The sequence below is a fragment of the Elephas maximus genome, chromosome 3 (assembly GCF_024166365.1).
Source record: "Elephas maximus indicus isolate mEleMax1 chromosome 3, mEleMax1 primary haplotype, whole genome shotgun sequence".
NCBI classification, from domain to species: domain Eukaryota; kingdom Metazoa; phylum Chordata; class Mammalia; order Proboscidea; family Elephantidae; genus Elephas; species Elephas maximus.
Window position 1 is genome coordinate 107,154,067 of NC_064821.1, and position 22,308 is coordinate 107,176,374.

The following is a 22,308-nucleotide window of genomic DNA, read 5'->3' on the forward strand; positions in this document are numbered from 1 at the left end:
TTTTGGTTAGCAGCTGAGCTCTTAAACCACTGTGTCACCAGGGCTCCATTTTAAAGCAATTCGGGAACCAAAAAAACCAAACGAAACCCACTGCTGTTGAGTCGATTCTGACTTATAGAGACCCTATAAGACAGAGTAGAACTGCCCCATAGAGTTTCCAAGGAGCACCTGGCGGATTTGAACTGCCGACCTCTTGGTTAACAGTCGTAGCACTTAACCACTATGCCACCAGGGTTTCCAATTTGGGAACAATAACTCATAAAATGTGAAATCTGAAAGGGGCTCTATAGGGGCAGAGATTTTCATTATTACTCTATCAGCATTTTACAGAACAGCGCCTGGCACCTAAAAGGCGTTCAGCATATATTTGTTGAATGAATAAACTAAAAACCAAACCACTTGCTGTTTAGTTGATTGTAACTTATGGTGACCCCATGTGTTTCAGAATACAACTGCTCTTTAGGGTTTCCATGGCATCACAGTTGAATTTTTTTCTGTAAGGTGAGTGTACTTGAACTTCTCAGTGGAACCTCCACAACTGTCAAGGTATAATTTAAGAAAAAATAGAAACATGATTCATGAAATTTTACAAAATCTTCAACTGCCAGGTATTTAACTCATTAATGGGGGTACCAACAAGATGGTAAGATTGATCCAGAGAGAATTGGAGAGAGTGAAGTATTTCTAATTGTTGTAAGGAAGAATGGCTAATTAAGATCCTAATTCAAATACAAAACTAGTTAGTCTTTCAGGGCAATAAAACTGTAACCTTTGGAGTTATCTTTTCTATAGAACTCAAATAATTTACGTTACTTTGTTTTTTAAAAGTTAACATCTACCCTTACAGAATTGTAAAATATCCTTATCAAAGTAAAGAGCAAGTCAGAAAAGGTATACATCCCTAGAGAATCAATTGGGTCTGCTGGGTGATGCCCAGCCATCAAGCACTTGAAAAGATCATGCAGTAATCCCATTGCCTAATTTTCAAGTCTTGGGTAATTTTTCTTATTGTCTGTTATTTAAAAAAATTTTTTAATGTCTTCAGTGGATGAAGTTTGTCCTTATTTATTTATTTATTTTTCAATTGCTCAACATACGTTTTCAAGTCCTGAGTGGTCTTACCTTGGTTTATAGTATGCTAAAAGGTATGTTCTAGTCCCACCTGTGATATTACCACTTAAATCATTTAAACTGTCAGTTACACAAACCAGGGGTCCTACGATCTAAGGGCCATATCCAGCTCACTCTCTATGTAAAGTCTTATTGAAACACAGCCATACTTGCTCTTTTACATATTGCCTATGGCTGCTTTCATGTTACAATATAGTTGAGTGTTTCCAACAGACACTAGTGCCCCTACGTCTAAAATATTACGGCTTGTTAAAAAAAGAGTTTTCTGTTCTCTGACATAATCTTTGGTCTTTCATCCTATCTCTAAAGCCCTATGTGTACTTTGTCCCCAGAGTTGGGGTGAGAGAAACTGCCTTGCTCCTGCTTGTGGATGGGTCTGTTGCTGCTTCATAGCTCTTTTGTTGAATGAGGCAGTTGAAACAGAGTGAATGACAACCATTTGTTTATTCATTCAGCAAATAGTTAATGGAGGCCTACTCAGAGTCACTATGACTTGGAATCCACTCCGTGGCACACGACAGCTAAAACTGTGTACTGTAAAAGTCCCCAGGTAACAAAGATGTTTAAGTGCTTGACTACTAGCCAAAAAGTTGGCACTTCGAACCTACCGAGAGTCATCTTGGGAGACAGTCTTGGCAGTCTGCTTCCAAAAGGTCACAGCCTTGAAAACCCTATTGGAGCAGTCCTACTCTGCAAAGATTGGGTTGCCATGAGTTAGAATCTTCTCAATGTCAACTAACAACACCTAAGTTACGTGTACTTCGCTCTAGCCCTCTTTGTCACAGGGAGAGCCAGGTCCTACCCACACTCATCTCTCATGTGCAGTGGAAAGATGCCCCAGGTATCTGGCAACCACACTCAAACTATTAGAGATCAGGACATGCTTATCCTGTATTCTTTCCTAGAGTATTGGTAGGAGTTAATTAAAGGATGGTTTTTGGCCTTGGCCTTAACATGTGGTTGTTGTTAGTGGACATCAAGTTGGCCCTCAACTCATGGAGATCCCAGGTACAACAGAATAAAACATTGCCTGGTCCTGCGCCATCCCTTGATTGTGGATCGGACCGTTGTAATCCATAGGGTTTGCATTGGCTGATTTTTCAGATGTAGATCACCAGACCTGCTTAGCTAAAGGAGACACATGAGACTATGTGGGCAGCCACTGTCTGGAGGCGAGCTGAGAAGGCAGAGGGAGACAGGAACTGGTTGAATGGACATGAGAAATACAGTGTGGAGAGAAGGAGTGTGCTGTCACATTGAAGGGAGAGCAACTAGGGTCTCAGAACAATGTGTGTATAAGTTTTTGTATGAGAAACTGACTTGAATTGTAAACTTTCAGTTAAAGCATGATAAAAAAATTAAACGAACAAAAATTGAACAGCTTCCTCTTAAAAAAAAAAGCAGAACAACACTATTAAAGAGAATTTACATCTCTTAATATTATTTTGAAAGTTGGCTGTTTTGTTGTGAGTATTGTCATTGACATAGAATCATCTTTGTAGTTCTGAGGAAGAGGTTTACTGAAAAGAGTTCCTTTGCCATTTTACTCACCATTTCTTTCACTTTTAAGCTTTTTCAAGCAAGAATTAAGGAGATACAGTGATTACATTTCTGTATTCTTCTGTTTAATAAGCATTTCATATTTGGCATCTTCCTTCATCCTTCTTGCATTTATCTCTTTTTGGATTTTCTACAAATATATAAAGTACTTATTTGGCTTGATACTATCTTAAGTAAATTTGAGTGCATGCTTTTTTTTTTTTAATGAATCTCAGATAGTGTTTTCCATTTTGGAGAATTTATTACATACTTTCTGTAATGGATCGGTTATTGTCCACTTACTGAAGTGCATCCTGCCATTAGTGGTTTTATTTTATAAAGCCTAATTGAATATATTTTATTGAAACACTGTAGCAAAACCAGTCTCAATACAGTTAACTTTGGCATTTGTGGAGTGCTTGGATACATCAGCTCCTATTCCTTTTAGCAGCTTGGATCTTGCTGTCAAGTTTGACATGTTTTATTTTTTTCAGCATTCAAGAAAATATCTCCATTCTGTGAAGGTAATCTGATCATAGGGTTTTGTTCTAGCTACTTTAATTAAGTCTATTTGAACCAAGTACTGATGTGCTGTGTCATTTGATATGTAAATTTAAGTAATACTAGTAGAGAGTTGGAAAAAATGATTCATCGTAAAGATTTTCTTTATGAAAACATTAGAAATGTATGTTGACCAACAACTAATTATAGATGCATACCTTTTCATTTAGATAATCTTGGTATTTCAAGTATTTTTTTAAGAATAAAATCTATAACTTCTACAATTGAAGAAAAATTAAAAAAAAAAACTGTAAAATTCCTATATCAGAAAATTTTTCCTCTAGGTTTATTTTTTAATTTTCCTCTGTTTGAATTATTTTGTTAATAATAAGAAAATTACATTTTGGCACTGAAGAAAATATATACAATAGACTTTCTCACTGGAAAGGAGTGCATTCCTCTTGGTAGGTTAACAGTTTTAAAAGCTGGGCATTTGAATTCCTGTTTTCTGCATTGATGTGTTTACATCACAGGGTCACTTTTATATAACATAAGCATAAAAAAAGAGGATAATAATACTTGTTTTAAAGTTCTGCTGATTTGACTGAAGTTAGATGCAGTCAAAATATTTGTGGATTATCTTTTTGTTCTGCTTGTAATTGAGGAAGAGGATTGTACAAAGGCCATTCATTATCCCTTCTCTCACATTTTGCATCTTCAGAGGCAAGGAACTGCCCCACCTCCAATGAAACTGCCCCCTCCTTATACAGTGCCGTCTGATGACAGTGATGAAAATGAAGAGTATGCATTCACCGACAGTGAGTTCCTTTTCATTATTTAGGGTGGAATGCAGAATATATTAGACTTTAACACTTGTTGTAAATTATCGATTATAGAACGGTGGGTTCTTAAAAAATGTGCATGAACGTATCATGCTGAAAAAGAAAATTTACATCTTGTATACTTTGGTGGTTTTATTTTCCTAAGCTTTTCTCGTTGACAATGATAAATTATTAGAGTGAATATCGAAGGAAGCTGGTGTACACTGTTTTACCCATATTTTGCCCTGATCTTATTATTTGATTGTAAATTTAAAAAACGCAAGGAAGTTCTAGAGATTGGAGTTTGACGCATAAAAATCTGAGTTGGATATAGATGTCAGGTCTTGATTATCTGCCTTCCTCAGAGGAATGGTGATGTTGATCATGCAGAATTACAAAAGGCCTGCTAAACCATATTTTCTCATTTGGAATTTATATCATGCTTTTCTTTTGCATTAGCTGTATCAGATATCCAATCGTACATGTATTTAATGGGGACTTTATTTGGGTTTTTTTTTGTTTGTTTTTATTTGTAGGAATTTGCATTTCTTTAATGCATGTACAGCATATATAGTTAGACCTGATTGCTAATGGATACGAGCTTTCTTTTTGGAGTAATGGAAATATTTCCAAAATTAGATTGTGATGACGGTTGCACAATTCTGTAAAGATACTAAAACCCCCTGAATTACACATTTTAAATGGGTGAATTTATGGTATGTGAATTTTATCTCAGTAAAACTTCTTTTTTTTTTTTTTTTTTAATAATGTTTTCCTTTTTAGAGTATAGAATAGGCGTTTGATATAGAAATTGCAAGAGCTAAAACCCTGGCTCCAGAACTTAATTACTATGCATCTGACCTTAAGCATGACCTTTTGTATAAGAAAGGATGTAATAGTGGTACCTCCTCCATAGGACTGTAGTGAGGATTGGGATAAAATAAGGCATTTAGCCTGCCCCATAGTGAGTCTTCAACAGGTGTTAGCTTTTATGTTGTTAATGATGGTATTTTAAGCTGATTTTTTTTAAAACTGATTTGTATTCTGAAATTTTACAGGGCCCTTTTCTGTGCTTTTTTTTTTTTTTTTTTTCATTTATTTAACCAATTTTTGTTGAATGCTAACTGCTTTTTATTAATAGTATTAAGTGAATGTGGAATGAAATGAATGAAACGTAGCTCCTTCTTTCTTGATGAGGTCATCCAGCCTGGAAGGGAAGATACAAAGGCGTGGAAACAAAATTTGCTAAGACTATTGTAGCATCTTAGCTTTCAGCTGCTTTTTGGAGAGCTCACGTGATGGACACAAATGATCTGCATGTGCACATGTGTAACATACTCCCTTGGTCTGATGTGGATATTAGGGGAGCTGCAGCAGGCTGGAAATAGATTGCTAATTATTCATAATTTCTAGGATGCTAAAAGGCCAGAATTTGCATAGTTGTTAGGAAACCTGGTTTAAGTGTGTGACTTCGATTACATTCTAATCCCAGTTCTACCACTTACTGGTTGTCAGTTCTTGGACAAGTTACTTAACCTCTTCATGTCTCACACTTGCTTATTTATAAAGGGGTGGGAGGGTGGTCTTATAATAACCTGCCTGGTCAGACTGTTGTGAGAATTAGAGGAGAAAAGCATTTAAAGAACTTACTACAAGGAGTATCGTACCTAGTATGCACTGTGGTGTACCGTGCACCAGGCACTGTTCAAAGGTTTTTATATGTATTATTAACTCAGTTGACACAATAATATTGTGAGGGTCCCTTATACAAACTGAGCCTCAGAGAAATTAAAGAATGGCGCAAAAGTCCCATAGCTATAAATAGTGGAAATGAGGTTTCAACTGGTATTCTGACTCCAGAGCCTATTTTCAGTAAACATCATCTACTACACATCCCATTGCTAGAAACCTGTTACGGTAGCAGAAATAGGTACAAAGTGGCTTGGGCTTATTTTGGGAATAACACTTCTATGCCGTTGGATGTGCAGAACAGCAGCAGTTGCCCACAGTTATGAGCTTATGTGCACATGTGTGTTCACACACACAAACAGACGCAGATGCGCAGCATCAGTGGAGTTCAGGGAGGACACTGACTTACACTGGGTGCAAAAAAAAAAAAAAACTCTGACATCTAAGTTATCTTCTAACTATGACATTTCACAGATACTCCAGCAAACCTATTCGGGCTGTGAACATGACTTTCCTCTTCATTATGTACCCCAGTGTTTTCCCTCCCAGTGTACATTTCTCTTCCTACTTAACATGCCACTGAATTTACTGTTAACCTTTTTTCCAGAGAGTCTGAACTGTATGGGATTTTTTTTGAGATGGGTCACATTAAAAATGCAGGAGAACCTAAAGCCTCTGGCCTTCTTGTATATCCTTTTGTAACTGATCATGTGGGATTTTCTTTGTCCTTGTTGTTTGTTGTTAGGTGCCGTGGAGTCAATTCTGGCTCCTGGTGACCCTAGGCACAACAGAATGAAACACTGCCTGGTTCTGCACCATCCTTACAATCGTTGTTATGCTTGAGCTCATTGTTGCAGCCACTGTGTCAGTCCACCTTGTTGAGGGTCTTCCTCTTTTCCACTGACCCTGTACTTTGCTAAGCATGATGTCCTTCTCCAGGGACTGATCCCTCCTGACAACATGTCCAAAGTATGTAAGACGCAGTCTCACCATCCTTGCGTCTAAGGAGCATTCTGATTGTAGTTCTTCCAAGACAGATTTGTTTGTTCTTTTGGCAGTCCATGGTATATTCAATATTCTTCACCAACACCACAATTCAAAGGGGTCAGTTCTTGTAAGGTCTTCCATATTCATTGTCCAGCTTTCACATGCATATGATGTGATTGAAAATACCATGGCTTGGGTCAGGTGCACATTAGTCTTCAAGGTGACATCTTTGCTTTTCAACACTTGAAAGAGGTCCTTTGCAGCAGATTTGCCCAATGCAATGTGTCATTTGCTTTCTTGACTGCTGCTTCCATGGCTGTTGATTGTGGATCCAAGTAAAATAAAATCCTTGACAACTTCAGTCTTTTCTCCATTTAGCAAGATGTCCAGTTGTTAGGATTTTTGTGAGGATTTTTCTCCATTTATCATTGGTCGAGTTGTGAGGATTTTTGTTTTCTTTATGTTGAGGTGCAATCCATACTGAAGGCTGTGGTTTTTGATCTTCATTAGTAAGTGCTCCAAGTCCTTTTAACTTGCAGCAAGCCAAATGTGTCATCTGCATAATGCAGGTTGTTAATAAGTCTTACTCCAATACAGATGCCCTGTTCTTCTTCATATAGTCCAGCTTCTCGGATTATTTGCTCAGAGTACAGATTGAATAGGTATGGTAAAAGGATACCACCCTGATGCACACCTTTCCTGACTTTAAACCACTCAGCATCCACTTGTTCTGTCCGATCAACTGCCTCTTGGTCTATGTACAGGTTCCTCATAAGCACAATTAAGTGTTCTGGAATTCCCATTCTTCGCAGTGTCATCCATAGTTTGTTATGATCCACTCAGTCGAATGCCTTTTGCATAGTTAATAAAACACAGGTGAACGTCCTTCTCATAGTCTCTGCTTTGTCCTTAACTCTTACTAAATGAATACTCTGCTCGTCAATCTACAACTGAAAGTAGATTGGTTCACCATTTTATCACATTTGTAATGTCCCAACACTAGCATTTCTTTTTATATTGATTACAGTGTGATTATGTGAGTTTCCCACAGTACGCGACTATGAAGTGAATGACTGGAATCCCACAAGGAAGTGGTGATTGTATAGAGAGATCACTGACATAATATACACATAATTTTAAAGCTCTGTTAAAATCTAACTCAGGTGAATGTGGTGAGATTTGATAAATTATTTTTTTATAAAGTTCATCAAGGCAAGAAATATTTACTGAGTAGGTACTATGGGTGGGCAGGTACTGTTTTGGATGCTGGGAACCCAGCGGGAACAAGATCACTCCTCTTATTAGCTTATATTCTTGGGGGTGGGGGTGGGGGATGAAGCATTCTAAACAAGTAAAACAATGTTGTTAGTTGGTTTTGAGTCAGTTCCAACTCTTGGTAACCACATGTACATCAGAACTAATGCAGCCTGGTCCCGCACTATCTTCATGATTGCCAGCATGCTTGAGTCCATTGTTGTCTACCAACCTAGGGGGCTTATCTTACAGCACTATATCAGATAGTATTCTGTTGTGAACTGTAGGGTTCTCACTGGCTAATTTTCAAAAAGTAGATAACCAGTCCTTTATTCCTAGTCTGTCTGAGTCAGGAAATTCTGCTGAAACCTCTCCACTGTGGGTGACCCTGCTAGTATTTGATATACTGGTGGCACAGCTTCAAGCATCATAGTAACACAGAAGTTACCACAGTATGACAAACTGGCAGAGTGGTAGAGTAAAGCAATTTGTTATTAGCTGCCCTCCAATTGGTTCCTGACTCACAGAGACTCCATGCGCAATGGGATTGGATCATTGTGATCCATAGGGTCTTCATTGACTGATTTTTTGGAAGTACATGGCCAGGCCTTTTTTCCTAGTCTGCCTTAGTCTGGATGCTCCATTGAAACTTGTTCAGCATCATAAACAATAAGATAGTTTAAATACTAATAAGGCTATGAATAAAATAAAACAAGGTTGTGTGAGAAGAAACATCTTGGAGGAGGCAATATTAAGTAGGATGGTTAAGAAAGGCCAAGATACTTGGGATAAAACCTAAATGACAAGAATGAACCAGACATGCAAATACTGACTTATAGTCATCACACAGATCAGGTTTTGTAATTTTTTTCAGACCAAGATGCACGATAACATTTATTTTATTTAACAACTAGGTATGGATGCATACATACAAATAAACCAAAACCAAAACCCGTTGCCATTGAGTCAATTCTGACTCATAGCGACCCTGTGGGGTTTCCAAGGAGTACCTGGTGGATTTGAACTGCTGACGTTTTGGTTTGCAGCCGTAGCTCTTAACCACTATGCCGCCAGGGTTTCCCACATACAAATAGGCATATATAATTGAATCAAAATTTCATGAAACGTTACTTACCTTATAACATGTAAAGAACTGTAACTTTTTTTTTATTCTATTCAATTTTATTTTTTAAAATGCTGGTTGCAACTCCTATTTCATAACCGACAGTGTAAAAAATTCTCATCTAGATCAGTGACTTTCAAGCTTTAGCCTATATCAGATTCACCTAGAGTGTCTGTTAAAACAGTCATTGTGGAGCCCCACCCCTAGAGTTTCTGATTCTGTAGGTCTGGGGTGGGACTTGATAACTTGCATATCTAATTAGTTCCCAGGTGATGCTGATATTTCTGATGCAAACACCAAAAAAAAAAAACAAAAAAAACAAAACCCTTTGCCGTCGAGTTGATTCTGACTCATAGCAACCCTATAGGACAGAGTCGAACTGCCCTAGTAGAGTTTCCAAGGAGTGTCTGGTGGATTCAAACTGCTGACCTTTTGGTTAGCAGCCGTGCTCTTAACCACTGCACCACCAGGGATCCGATGCAAAGACCACTCACTCAAAACCATTGGTACTGATGGTATTTGACGTCATGGGAGGCAGTGATTTTACTTAGGAAGACAGGGTAGACAGCAAACAGAAGCAGTCTCAATACCTGTTTCATGAGCCAACAAAGTAGCATCCTAGCATAACGCTTTCAGGATATTATGGGATCGTGTAGTTAAGAGAAGAAAGTGTTTCAAGAAGAGATCAATCACTGAATTTCAATGGTAAACTGTGGAATGCTACTAAGAGGCCGAGTCACATGAACACATGGAAGTAGCCATTGAGTTTAGCAAAATGAAATTGATGAGGAAGAAGAGAAAGGGGATACTTGATAAAATAAGAATAGTAATTATCTTTCAGATTGTTGTGAGAATTAAACATGGAACGCAGTAGGCGTTTACATTACAGATAACTTATCTCACATAGTTGAACGTTTTTCATGACATTCTGGTATCTAATTGAATCCAAATTGTATGAATTTAAGCCTAGGAACAATGTTTCACATTGACACGTAGCTGTTGACGGAAGTGCCAGTACCAAAGGGTGCAGGATTTGTCGGCAGTAGGGATCGACCGTGCAGGAACTTTCCACTTACTTTGTGGTAACGGTCTTTAATACTGCAGTTTACAACCAGGTTACCTTGTCAAATGTTCAAAAGCACTGAGCTCGTGAAGAGATTGTGCAGTTCACCATCATATGGTGGCTTTCAAATTTTTCTCTTGGAGCTTCTGGCTCAAATATTAAGTGGTTGTTGGGAAGACTCCACATCTTTTTTCCACTAACGCTTTAAACCCTTTTCCCAAAACAAAACTTTATTTCGTCCACCCTTTACCTCCTGTTCTCAGTTGTGGCTAAAGACATTATCAGTACTCCCCAGTCCCACCCCCACCCATAACTGAAACATATCCTCCGTTTATCTTTCTTCCTGACAATGGATCCACAAGGGTAGATGCATCTTCTACCCATTCTCTCAGTTATAGTTACATTTAAACTTTTATTGCCACAATTTTAGCAGTTATACTTGTCATGAGTCAGAGTCCACTGTATGGTGATGTGGTTTTTTGTGTGTGTGACTGTAATCATCACAATTTTTTGAGTAACTGCTATGTGCCATATATTCTCCCCAAGTCTTTAAATACATTCTCATTTGATCCACTGAAGAGTCCATAAAGGAGCTATTATCTCTCCCCTTCTGATTTCAGCTTAACGTCACCTTCTTTGGAAAACCTTGTGTGACTCCTTAGTCCAATGTAAGTTTCTTTGTTTTTTTTTTTTAACAGCATTTAACAAGAATGTAATTATTTATGTAATTATTAGATTAATATTTGTCTTCGCTCATAAACCCTCTAAGTTCCACGAGGTTAGTGACCTTCTCTGTTTTGGCCTAGCACATTCTATAAACTCAACTTTTGGGAAAATGACTGACAGAGGGTCTGTGACTTGTGTATGTTTATTAGCTAATTAGCAGTGGGAATGCCATGAAAATCCAGGTCAGCTTGTGGTGCTTCAAAGATAACCTTTTTGCTGAACCGTACTGTTTGTCTAGTATCAGAGCTTTTGTCCAGAACATCTTGACTTCTCTTTTCCTCTCACTTTACCTAAAAGTTTTGATCCCCTGGGAGAGTAGCCCCTATCTACAGAAAATCCTTCTTCATTCACTTTTTGATCCCAGAGGTTAAATGCTTTTACACCAACTAGGTCTTTCTAACCTGTTGATGGTTCGTTCTTTTGTCTACATGCTTTGAATTACAAGGAGCAGAAGGTTTGGGAAGTGACTTTTTATAAAGAAGCAATGAGGTTTACACAGCAGTCATTCCTCTGAAGCAGATGAGGCCCTAGGAACTCAGGGTATAATTGATTTATTGGAACTCAGGGTGTAATTGATTTATTGTCACTTAGTTGTTAAGCGAGAGAGGAGATATGTGAGTGGCATCCAACCCTGAAGTCTTCCTAAAGCCCATTCTTGATTCTTTAATTCCAGAATAGCATACTGTCCTTGGGTGCTTTGTTTTTCTACTTTAATTTTTTCCTCAGAAAAGACCTGGTTTAATTATTGGCTCTAGCTATGGTATTTTCCCTCAGGCTTTTTTCCCCGAATCACATTATAATATTTGATATAAAGGATATACTTGGGTTATGAAGCATAATAATAAAACTAATACCTGTGAACCCCACCACCCAAATAAAAAGTACATTATCGACCCTTGGCATCTGTGCATTTTACTTTAGCTTTTTTTTTTTTAGATTTGCTTAAAGATAAGATATAAGGCCATCTGAAATGTGGTTTATTACCATATCTGTTACTCAGGGTCACTATAAGTTTATAGGGAATGATTTCTTTTAGATAACAACTTTATTAACTGATACTGATCTATTGATGTATCAATATTAGTTATGATTTGTTGACATCCTTTTAAAAAGATGAGTATTTAACACTGTTATTTTACTTTTACTTCCCCTTCGTCCATCCTCCCAATGTAGTTAATGTGGTATTTCATTAAAACTGTTTTTGGTGTGTGCCAAATAAAGACCAAGTAACTATTGTTCACTGCTGAGCCAAGCAATATCTCATAATTATATTCTTGTGTATTATTTTGCTCTTTCTAGACTTAAACATTGCCTCCTTTTTTATATTTGTTTGCGTGCTTTTATTTATTAACTTTGTTTCTATCCCCATGGTAAAACCCCTCCAAGTGATATTTTCCATTGGGTCAAACACAGCAGATCATTTCTCACTACCATTTTCTATTCCTGGAGAGATGCTGCATGTAGGCCTGTTTTCCCGTGTGAGTTCAGACTGGTTGCTCTCTAGGCCTCTGGCCCAGCTGTCATCCTGGAGCTTACCTTCACAATTATGCAAGAATTTTTTTAGTATCTTGTATAGGATACTGTTTCTGTGCTTTGGTAAAGCACATCCTGTGGTTGCTTCCTGCGTAAAGATTTAGAGGAGAGAAAATCTTTGAGACTCTGAAGGTCAGAAAATGCCTTTAGTCTTCTTTCTCAGCAGAAGGACCATTTGACTGGGCACGGAAGTCACTTTCCTTTCAATTTTGAATGCATAGCTTCATTGCCTTCAAATGTGACTTTTGAGTAGTCTGGTGCTGTTCTCATTCCTATTACTTTGCATGAGGCCCTATTTTCCTCTCTCAGAAGCACATTCACTTCTTTGTCCCTGCCGTTCTGACATTTCAGTGCTGTTCCTTGCTATGGACCTTTTTTTTTTTTTTGTCTACGTTCATGCCCTATTCAAGGACATTTTGTGGAAAAATTATTGATACATTTTTAATTCCCCCTTCTTTCCTTGCATTGGAGCTAATATATGTAAAATGTTGGACCCCCTGAGTTAATCCTATTTTTTATCTAATTTTGTTATTCTTTTTGCCATCTTACTGTTTTGTTGTGCTTTCCACAAGATTTCCTTAATTTTATTTCTAACACCTCTGTTTAGTTTTTTAAATATTAGCTATTTATTTCTAAGAGCTCTTGTTTTTCTTTTCGTAGTTTCCTGTTCGTGTTTCATGGATGCAATATTCTTTATCTCTCTGAGGATAGTCTATTTTTTAATTTTTTCCTCAAACATAGGGTGATTTCTCTGACGTTCTATTCACCTGAGAATAAGACACTAGAAGCTCATGGGAAGTGTGCATATGGGCTCAGTTTGTTGAATGGTGGGTTTCATTAAGGTGGTGATGTGTTTTTTCCATTGAGGGGACCCTATATATCAGATTATCTGTACTTATTCCTCAGGCTTGTTAGTTTCCTCAGAGAAACTCCCCTGACCTCCTTTCTGGCTGCCAGTGATTTGAGAACCAAGTGGTGGCTGGTAGGGGGAATCCATCATCCATTAAACATTTATCTCCCTCACTTCTTCTATTTTCAGTACGGTGTTGTACCCCCATCTCATTAGAAAGTTAGTTTTTCATCCTCTGCCTGAATAGGGAAAGAGATCTGGGGACTACTATGCCTTACAATAAGTACTTCTAAACAAACAAACAAACAAAAAACCCAAACCCATTGCCATCGAGTTGATTCCCTTCATAGCAACCCTATGAGACAGAGTAGAACTGCCCTATAGGGTTTCCAAGTTGCAACTGGTGTATTCAAACTGCCAACCCTTTTGGTTAGCAGCCAAGTTCTTAACCACTGCGGCACCAGGGGTCGTAACCAGTCCTCCTTTTTTCAGCCACATGCTTACGTTCCCTGACATAGAGATAACGGGTAACTCCAAATCCTAAGTGTTTAAGAGGTCCTGCAGTGCAAACCACCTTTCTTCTTATGGCCCCAGTCCTGGCAGATGAAGTTGCCCTGTGCCTGCCTTCCATCTCCCAAAATTTGGTTGACGTCTCTAACTTGCTCCACTTCTCTCTCCTGTTTTCTTTATACTTATAGATTTGAGTCTTTAAAAATTTTTTATGATATTTGTGGTGAGCGAGGTTAAGGTAAATTCATGTTACCAACCATATTTATATAAAACCTTTTTATATTCACATATAAAGTACACACGTATATTTTAATTTTTAAAAAGTCTTAATAGATAGTTCTGCTGTGTTCCTCTGGAGTGGGGATGGGGAACTTGTTCTAAGCCTCTCCTCCTGCCACAAAAAAATCCTTTACTTGAAAGTGGAGGAAGACAAGAATTCTTGCCACCAGCCCAGCAAGAATCAAGCTGATGTATTAAGATTACTTCCTCTCTTCTATATATAAAAAAAAAGTCTCTCTCTATATTTTATATATATATATATATACACACACACATATACACACCCTGGTGGTGCAGTGGTTAAGAGCTACAGCTGCTAACCAAAAGGCTGGCAGTTCGAATCCACCAGGCACTCCTTGGAAACTCTATGGGGCAGTTTTATTCTGTCCTATAGGGTCACCATGAGTCCGAATTGACTCGATGGCAATGGGTTATGGGTTACATATATATATATATATATATATATATATATATACACACCAGAAAGGAAGAGAACAAATTATTATTTACAGATGGCACAGTTTTCAGTCTTAAAAATTCAAAACCTAGAATATCTTTTGACAGTAATAAGTAAGCTATATATGAATTATACATAAAAATCTTCTATTCAGTGTTATCTATTTAGAAAAAATATGATAAAAATTTCCTTATAATAACAGCAAAAACTAGAAATTATCTAGGAATAAGGCAGTTAGAAGGATAAAGCTTATAGCCAGGAACCATAACTTTTTGTATCATATACCCTATGGCAATGTGATGCAAGCTATAAACCACACCCAGAAACATGCAGGTAGATGCATGGAAACGTTCTCGCCCATGCACACTCACACACAATATTTTGAGCACCATTTTGCCTATTTAATGGAAGTCCTGAAGCCCCGTTAAAGAAAATGATAGAACTTTATTAAGGGAGATTTGGGGGAAAGTTGAGAGATGTACAATTTTTCTGGCTTGGAAGACTAATATAAATTTCAGTAAGTTTAAGGTAATTTAAATCCAATTCTAAGAAGATATGGGTTTTTTTTTCTTTTAAATATGGCAATTTGATTAATAGTTGATTTGGAAATGAAACACTATGTAATTTTGGAAAAGATAATTATGAGGAGGGACTGCGCCCTCACCCCCACACGTGCACACACACAATATCTGAACATATTCTAAAGTGCTGATTTTTAACTTCAGTCTGGAGCTTTTAGCAATGAGTAAGAGTGCTTTTCGTGTTCCAGCTTTTTCTGACCTTAGCAGTATGCTTTTGGATGGGATATTTCTTCGTTTTAAGAGGGTTGTCCTATGCATCATAAGATGTTTAGCAGCATCCTTACCCAGTAGATGCCAGCTACCTTCCCCCACCCCCTGCCACAAACACACTAGTGTGACAACAACCAAAAACACTCTTACAGGATCAAAGGTAGATTTACCGTAAAAGTATTGTATACAATTTTGAAATTTTTCTTTCCCTTGAGATTTTGACATTGTAGTGTTGACACTTTGCTTTTACTTCATTGTCTCCAATGTAGGAAGAATACACATGAGACTTTTAAGATGGATTCTTGGAATTTTATAACTAAGAGTACAGATTTAAATGTTGTTATGTTTAATGTTACAAATGGCAGTGTACCAAACCACAGAAAGCTTGTGACATGACTTATTCTCTATTATTCTACCTTGCAGCCTTTAAATTTCTATGAATATTTGTTGACTCACGAAAAGTATAATGTTCTTTGTAAAGCTACCTTACCATGTACACTCAATATACTTATTAAATTAAATATTAAAGTCAGTATTTAACTTTTTGAAAAAAAAAATACTTTTTTATGTAAAAAAAAATTAACAGCTTTCATCATCTTTGGTTATTTTGTAGAATTTTATTCTTATGCTAGTGAATAAGCATTTATACTTCAATTAACTGATAGAATTTCACCACATCAAGCACAGTAAGAGATTTTTCATGCCAAGTTACTTTGAAAATGCTAGCCTTGATAATAATGGTAAATCCAGTGTCAGCCTAGTTTGAATTATTGCCATTAATACATGGTTTAGTTTGCTATCGTCATCCTGTGCTGTCAGAAGATCATTGATCTTGCTCTGGTTCAGAGGTGCCTGAATGATGTGCAGTATCTTTCAGATCTTCACCTTCTGGAGATCCAAACTAAATAGCAGTTTTAGCTGAATTCCAAGGCTAAAGCTGAATTTTGCAGGATCCTTAGTATTTTTTTTTAGTTTCAAAAAATGTGCAAGAATATGCATCAAACTGCTTTGGTGAGTGGGGCTTAAGACAAACTTATACTTTTAACTTTTTTTTAATGCAGTGCCACTTGAATTTTGTAAAGCAACATATGATTATTTTGAAAATAAAAGTATTTTGTCTCATAGCTCAATAAGAAAACAAGAAACTCAGCTTTTAAAAATGGGCAAAAATTTGAAATGACATTTCACCAGAGAAGCTATATGAATGGCTAGTAAGTGCATAAAAAGGTGCTCAATATCATTAGTTATTAGGGAAATAAAAACTAAAACCACTACATACTCACTAATATTAAAAAAAGTATATTCTAAATATCTGAGAATATGGAGAAATTAGAACCTTTATACAATATTGGTGTAAAAGTATACAGCCCCTTTAGAAAACAGATTAACCATTTCTTAAAAAGTTATGCATAAGTTTATCATATGACCCACCAATTCTACATCTGGGTATATGGCCTTAAAAAATGAAAACATGTATGCACACAAAGACTTCGGCACAAATGTTCATAGCAGCATTATTCATAATAGTAAAAAAAAAAAAAAACCAAACAAACAAAAAAACTGGGAACAAGCCAAATAAATGTCTGTTAATTGGTGAATGGATAAACAAATACAGTGTATCCATAAAATGGAATACTATTCAGCAATAAAAAAGAGCAAAATACTGACAAATCCTCATTCTGCTAAGTAAAAGAAGGCTGATGCAAGAGACTACAGACTGTAGGAGCCCATTTATATAAAATGCCCATTAAAAATTCAAGACAGGAAGCAGATTAGTGATTGCCTGGGGCTGGGGGTGGGATTGGGCCTGATGGGATTTTTTGGGTAGTGGAAATGTTCTAAAACTAAATTATGGTGCTAGTTTCACAAATCTGTATATCTACTAAAGAGCACTGACTTGCATACTTGCAATGAGTCAATTATGGCATGCTGAGGTCAGGTAGATCTTGGCTGAAAGCAGAGAATACTAGAAGGATGTTTATCTGTGTTTTATTGACTATGCAAGGCATGTTAACTGTTTGGTAAAAAACAAATTATGGATATCATTGCAAAGAATGGGAATTCCAGAATACTTCATTGCGCTCATGTGGAACCTGTACATAGGCCAAGAGGAAGCTGTTCGAACAGAACAAGGGACGCTTCATGGTTTAAAGTCAGGAAAAGTGTCCATCAGGGTTGTATCCTTTCACCATACTTATTCAACCTGTATACTGAGCAAATAATCCAAGGGCTGGACTATATGAAGAAGAATGGGGCATCAGGATTGGAGGAAGACTCATTAACAACTTGCAATATGCAGGTGGAACAACCTTGCTTACGAAAGTGAAGAGGACTTGAAGCACTTATTGATAAAGATCAAAAACTACAGCCTTCAGTATGGGTAACGCCCCAAAATAAAGAAAACAAAAATCCTCACAACTGGACCAGTAAACAACATCACGATGAAAGGAGAAAAGACTGAAGTTGTCAAGGTTTTCATCTTGGATCTGCAGTCAGCTCCCACAGAAGCAGCAGTTAAGAAATAAAACGACGTCTTGCATTGGACAAATCTGGTGCAAAAGACCTCCTTAAAGTGTAAAAAGCAAAGATACCATTTTGAGGACTAAGTTGTGTCTGACCTAAATCAGGGTATTTTCAATCACCTCATATGTATGTGAAAGCTGGATAATGAAGAAGGAAGACCGATGAAGATGCATTTGAATTGCAGTATTTGTGAAGAATATTGAATAGACCATGGACTGCCAGAAGAATGAACAAATCTGTCTTGGAGGAAGTACAGCCAGAATGCTCCTTAGAATGGAGGATGGCAAGACTTCTTCTGACACAGTTTGAACATGTTATCAGAAGGGATCAGTCCCTGGAGAAGGACGTCATGGTTAGTAAAGTACAGGGTTAACGAAAAGGAGGAAGATCCTCAACGAGATAGATTGACACAGTGGCTACAACCAGTGGGCTCAAGCATAACAGCAATTATGAGGATGGTGCAGGTCCGGGTAGTGTTTCATTCAGTTGTACATAGGGTCACTATGAGTTGGAACCAACTCAACAGCACCTAACAGCAACAACAATTAAACTCAATAAGACTGTTAAAAATTATTTCAAAGTTAAATATAATTTTAAATTAAAGAATCATATTTGTAAGGTATAGTTAAAACTTTTACTAACAAAAGGAATGTCTACATTGAAGGAGGAGAGCAACTGAATAGTAACTTAAAGGAATAAAAGTAGCTTCATCAATGTCTTTCATAATAGCTATAGGATTTGAGAACCTCAAAGCTTGTGTCATCTACCTTTTACAGCTGAGAATCCTGAGACCCAGAGTGATTGATTAATTTGCCCAGAGCCACAAAATTAGTTGTTGAGAGGCCGTGACTAGAATCCAGGTCTCATGCAGCGTTCAGGGCCACATTGAGGGCTCTCCCTTCCAGTGCTTTCCTTTGTGTGCCATGCCAAGTTTTAGCATGAAGCAGACTCATCATCAATAAAGACTTATTGAGCAACTAGTACCTTTTTGGTTTAAAATTTTGTTTACTTTTGTATTGTTATGAACTTTGTCGTTGAGCTCTACCTTGCCAATAGATGTCACTACAATCAACAGCAATTATTACCACGGAGTTAGGGAGTGCTGAGAATGCTTACCTCAAATAAGCAAACAACTTAATGGTGTGTAATAACAGTATTTACATGTTCATTTTATGGAATATGAGAATGTATTTGATGTCTCCTTTTTTTTGTTTTGTTTTTTGACAATGCGAAATAGAAAGATAAAGGATTAAGCAATAATGGCTAACGTTTAATTTTTTTTTAGCTTTATGTAAATTCTCTTTTTCTTGTTTCCCACACAGAAACCCTGGTGGCATAGTGGTTAAGTGCTACGGCCGCTACCCAAGAGGTCGGTAGTTCGAATCTGCCAGGCGCTCCTTGGAAACTCTATGGGGCAGTTCTACTCTGTCCTGTAGGTTCTCTCTGAGTCGGAATTGACTCGACAGCAGTGGGTATTTCCCACACAGTTAATCATCCTTTTCTGGACTCTTCATATTTGTAATTAAGTTAAATAAGTAGAAACATTATTCTAATCCTGTAATTGGAAACTGGTAAATAATGATTTCTATTTTAGTATCGTTTGTTGTTTTTTTATTCTGAAAACTTCTAAAGCTTCAGCCATTGATATCGTTTGGTTGCATTTATTATTTGTATGTGTAAGTAATAAACTATGTTGCTTAAGACTTTTTGGGTAGCCTTTTAATTATGTTCAGGTTAGAAGATGTGTTAAGTGATAAAAAGTTAATTCCGAAATAATTGCAAGTGGTTGTATGACAATATTTGAGTGTGTGGGGAGGAGCAATGTACCATTTTAAATAAAGTGTAAGAACCATATTTCTAGTGATTTCTCTGAGGCTACGTTGTTTCATTTCCCCCCCAAGTAGCTAAATTAAAGACTTGACTGCTTAAACAGAACCTGTACTGCACATTTAGAATGTTACTGAGCCACTGCTGAATCTCACTGGGAGATGCATACATGTTCAACATGGTTCACCAGTTTCTTTGTTATAATAAAAATAACTCAATGCTGTGAGCAATAAGAGAGTAAGCTGATAATTGATCTAATCACCTTGGACTGGCTAAAATCTAAAATCGACTGCTGTTTCCTTTTAATTTGCATGGGGAAGATGCAACTAATATGATGAACTATTTCTCAGCAGGAAAAGTGGGTCATTAAAATGATATTGAGGCTGGCCACAAAATAAATGGCTGTGTTTATATTGCTTCCCGTTCTGGAATAGAGCTATCATCCCCACGCGAGCCGGGTAACTGAGTGCCACAGTCGGCAGCGTGAAGTATCCGAGGGTCGGATGTTAGAAACCAGGGATTTTGCTTCTCCCGGCATACTTTTATAGGCAGCTTTCACCTACTGACAGATGTGACTGTTAGCTTTCGGGTTGGCTTGAAATTTAGCTTAATTGATTGCTTCTCATGATAGAAATAGACCTACAGGTTGGTTTTAAGGAGGATAAAATCTGAGGGGGAAAAAAAATAGGCCCAAGGTCGACAGAAGAGAGAGGACAGAGTCTGTGGTGAGGATTGCAGCTGCTTCCAGCACTGAGTGCTTGTCAGGAATGCAGATACCCTGAAGGGAACACTGGCACAGCAATGGTACAAGGGGGTTTCCCAGGTAAGATTTCTGTTGCCTATGTGGTCTGTGGTTCTTTGAGAATGCAGTCTGATGCTATTTTAGCGATGGTGCAGAGTGGTGTTTTAAAGGTCCGAACAATGGTGAGCTAAGACATTTACCTAAGTGAGAGAGTGAGGGCACATATGTATGTGTGAAGCAATGGTACATTAAAAAGAAATGTCTGCAACATCCTTCGTGTGCATTGTAGCTCGTGTCATTTTTATAATGTTTTTGAAAAAGTACAGCAGTTTATCAGACTGTCAAGAATATACTAGTAGTTTCAGTGCCAAAATTCTTAACACTCTGTTCATGCAGTATCCTTTCCTTTCAGAATTTGTAATTGAGAAGTAGAGCTCCTGAATATTTATTATCATTGTTGTTATTTGTGACTTCACCATACCAAAAAGAAAAGGTGGTTTACATTAGAACAAGGCTATTCTGGTTAATTTTTTAAAAAAAAATGGCCATTCAGTGTTTTGTTGTATATGAAAGCAGACTGTCATCAAGGAATCATGGTAGTTAACAAAAGACTGCTTTTTTCTTAATTGTAAAATAGCACGTTTTAAATATTATTTGCTTATTGTTGATTGAGGTCCCATTCATCTAGATCTACAAATTCAAATTCACTAGGGGTGGGAGCTTGGGACTTGAAAGTATTATTAGTGACTGACTTCATAGCATATGGTTCTTGAAATCATTACTAGATTAGTAATATAACTACATGCAATAGGGTACTCACTTTAGTATATGTTTTTGCCTAACTTAAAAATGTATTAAAACCGGATATGAGATATTTAGACATAATAAGGGAACATTTTACTTAGCATTATTGCCTAATGGAGGCAATTGTACAATCAAAGAGTTAAGCATCACAGTATAGCCTTTCTTTTTATTTTCAGCAGCGTACACACAAATTACGTTATTTCTATTCCAACAGCCAGGATATATGCTGTGTTCTTGATTTAAGCTAGCAAACCATATTCCTGGCTATGATGTCAAAGTAACTGAGCAGGAACTTTGACATAAAATATAATTTCTGCAGATCTTAGTGTTGGAGCCCTGAACTATCTAATATCCAGTTCTGTGATTTTGATTTAGAGGAAATGTTACAGCTCTTAAATGGATGCGTCACACATTTCCTGTACAGGCAGTCCCCGGGTTACGAACGAGATCCCTTCCTAATGCTGTCTTTAAGTCAAATTTGAAGGTGAATCGGAACAGGTACATACAGTTCTTATTTAGCCTTGCCTTAGTGCAAGACCCTGGTGGCGTAGTGGTTAAGTATGGCTGCTAATCAAAGAGTCGGCAGTTCAAATCCACCAGGTGCTCCTTTGAAACTCTGTGGGGCTGGTTCTACTCAGTCCTATAGGGTCGCTATGAGTTGGAATCAACTCAATGGCACTGGCTTTGGTTTTTTTTTTTTTTTTTTTGGGTTTTAGTGCAAGAGGGAAACCCTGGTGGCCTAGTGGGTGAGTGCTACAGCTGCCAACCAAGAGGTTGGCAGTTTGAATCCGCGAGGTGCTCCTTGGAAACTCTGTGGTGCAGTTCTACTCTGCCCTGTAGGGTCACTATGAGTTGGAATCGACTTCACGTCAGTGGGTTGGTTTAGTGTAAGAGAAGGCTTGAAGACTTGTCAGTGATTTAAAAGCTGCATGTGTAGCAACTGAAGGTGATTGTGATGAAGAGTTTGCTGTCAGTAGGGAGGAGCTGGTTCAGTTGTTTCAAAGGGAGGACAAATTTACCTAAACCTTGGACTGCCTGAACTGACAACGGTCCATATTGTGTTTCTTCCTACCCTGTAGTTAGAATTGCTTCAGATTGTCTAAGAATCATCTTTTCAATACTACTTCTCAAACTTGTATTGACAAGCCAACTACAGGA

The 22,308-nt window shown here is 37.4% G+C and overlaps 1 protein-coding gene and 1 long non-coding RNA gene across 6 annotated transcripts in view; both read left to right on the forward strand.

Moving 5' to 3' along the window:
- The window catches only part of PATJ (PATJ crumbs cell polarity complex component), a 417,617-nt gene that overhangs the window by 177,568 nt on the left and 217,741 nt on the right, over positions 1 to 22,308 (forward strand). For all 5 annotated transcript variants that reach the window (XM_049879429.1, XM_049879433.1, XM_049879432.1 and 2 more), the window contains exon 27: positions 3,893 to 3,989. In XM_049879429.1, coding sequence (XP_049735386.1) covers positions 3,893 to 3,989 — 97 coding nt within the window. The remainder of the gene's footprint in view (positions 1 to 3,892; positions 3,990 to 22,308) is intronic.
- LOC126073140 (uncharacterized) lies at positions 5,083 to 19,146 on the forward strand. The gene is made up of 2 exons (XR_007516669.1): positions 5,083 to 10,776; positions 19,100 to 19,146. It is a non-coding gene; the product is annotated as an uncharacterized LOC126073140 (long non-coding RNA).